Source organism: Penaeus monodon, chromosome 30 (genome assembly GCF_015228065.2).
Source record: "Penaeus monodon isolate SGIC_2016 chromosome 30, NSTDA_Pmon_1, whole genome shotgun sequence".
Lineage (NCBI taxonomy): Eukaryota > Metazoa > Arthropoda > Malacostraca > Decapoda > Penaeidae > Penaeus > Penaeus monodon.
In genome coordinates this window covers 17,625,181-17,626,369 of record NC_051415.1, presented here as the reverse complement: position 1 = coordinate 17,626,369, position 1,189 = coordinate 17,625,181, and the positions used below count along the sequence as shown (strand labels likewise).

Sequence of the window (1,189 nt, the reverse complement as noted above, 5' to 3'; positions counted from 1 at the left end):
TCATTTTTTGATTGGATGATAATTGATCTTTTTTCCATCTTTAGGCTTATGTGACTTTGTGTGATCTTCTGATTGTGTTCAGCCGTCAGTTGTTGGCCAATGCACATCTGGCTCCTCTTGTGTATGTGCCAGACAGGGGCCTGCAGCATCTCCTCAACCACTTCATTCAAACCTATGTATTCATTGATGATGAGGATGGTTAGTAATTTAGATGTTTGTGCTTTAACTACTGAGAAATCTTGTTTTTATGTTGGTTATTTGTTTAACATTTTGGACAGTTTTTCATTCAGTCACAGCAGGTTACTAATTCTCTCTTTATGTACAGAAGAACAAGATGAACACGTCAAAATTGAAGAACTCCACAAAAGACGTAACTTTCTTGCCACTTTTTGCAAGTTAATTGTGTACAATGTTCTGCCAACAAAGGTTGCTGCAGATGTCTTCAAACATTATGTCAGAGTATGTATTTAGTAGAGTAGCCTTTTTTCTTTTCTATAGTTTTCTCAGAATAAATAAATAGATACTGATCTGTCTGTTTTTTGAAGATATATAGTATTAGAAAGAGAAGGAAAATCATTTTTACACAGCTTTATAATTCCTTGTGTTTTTTTTATCCTGTTTAACAGTATTATGATGATTATGGTGATATCATCAAGGCCACCTTGGGCAAAGCCCGTGAGATCAATAAGGTGAACTCTGCCAGAACCATGGCATTGGCCCTTACAATGATCTTCCGAGAACTTCACAAAGATAATGTGAGAATCAACAGGCAGGGTGTAGACTTCATTAGTCTCAAGGTATGAATATTCTTTCTTTAGCTATTTCTAGTGTTTTGTTCTTTGAATTACATGAAATTGAAGAGAAATTGTTTCTTGATGCTAGAAATATTTGAAGCTCATAGCTAAATTTTAAAATTTTCTTTTCCCAAGGAACTGGCCAAACGATTTGCATTGTCCTTTGGTCTTGATGCTGTGAAAAATCGTGAGGCAATTACTGCGCTTCACCGGGAAGGCATTCTGTTTGCTGTTAACCCTCTTGAAAACCCTGCTGATCCTACAGGACCTCCTCCCAACCTTGCTTTCTTGGAGATATTAACTGAATTCACAAATAAGCTCTTGAAACAGGACAAGAGAGTTGTGTAAGTATTTCCCTGTTTTGATTATTCAAACTTCATGAATAAAATGTATCC

The 1,189-nt window shown here is 36.0% G+C and overlaps 1 protein-coding gene across 1 annotated transcript in view; it reads left to right on the top strand.

The window, feature by feature from the left end:
* Positions 1–1,189, top strand: part of LOC119592586 (cohesin subunit SA-2-like) — a gene marked incomplete at its 5' end in the record, with an annotated part of 30,625 nt that overhangs the window by 14,464 nt on the left and 14,972 nt on the right. The window contains 4 exon segments of the mRNA XM_037941464.1: positions 45–198; positions 326–459; positions 627–797; positions 930–1,138. Of these exon segments, the coding sequence (XP_037797392.1) occupies positions 45–198; positions 326–459; positions 627–797; positions 930–1,138 (668 nt within the window).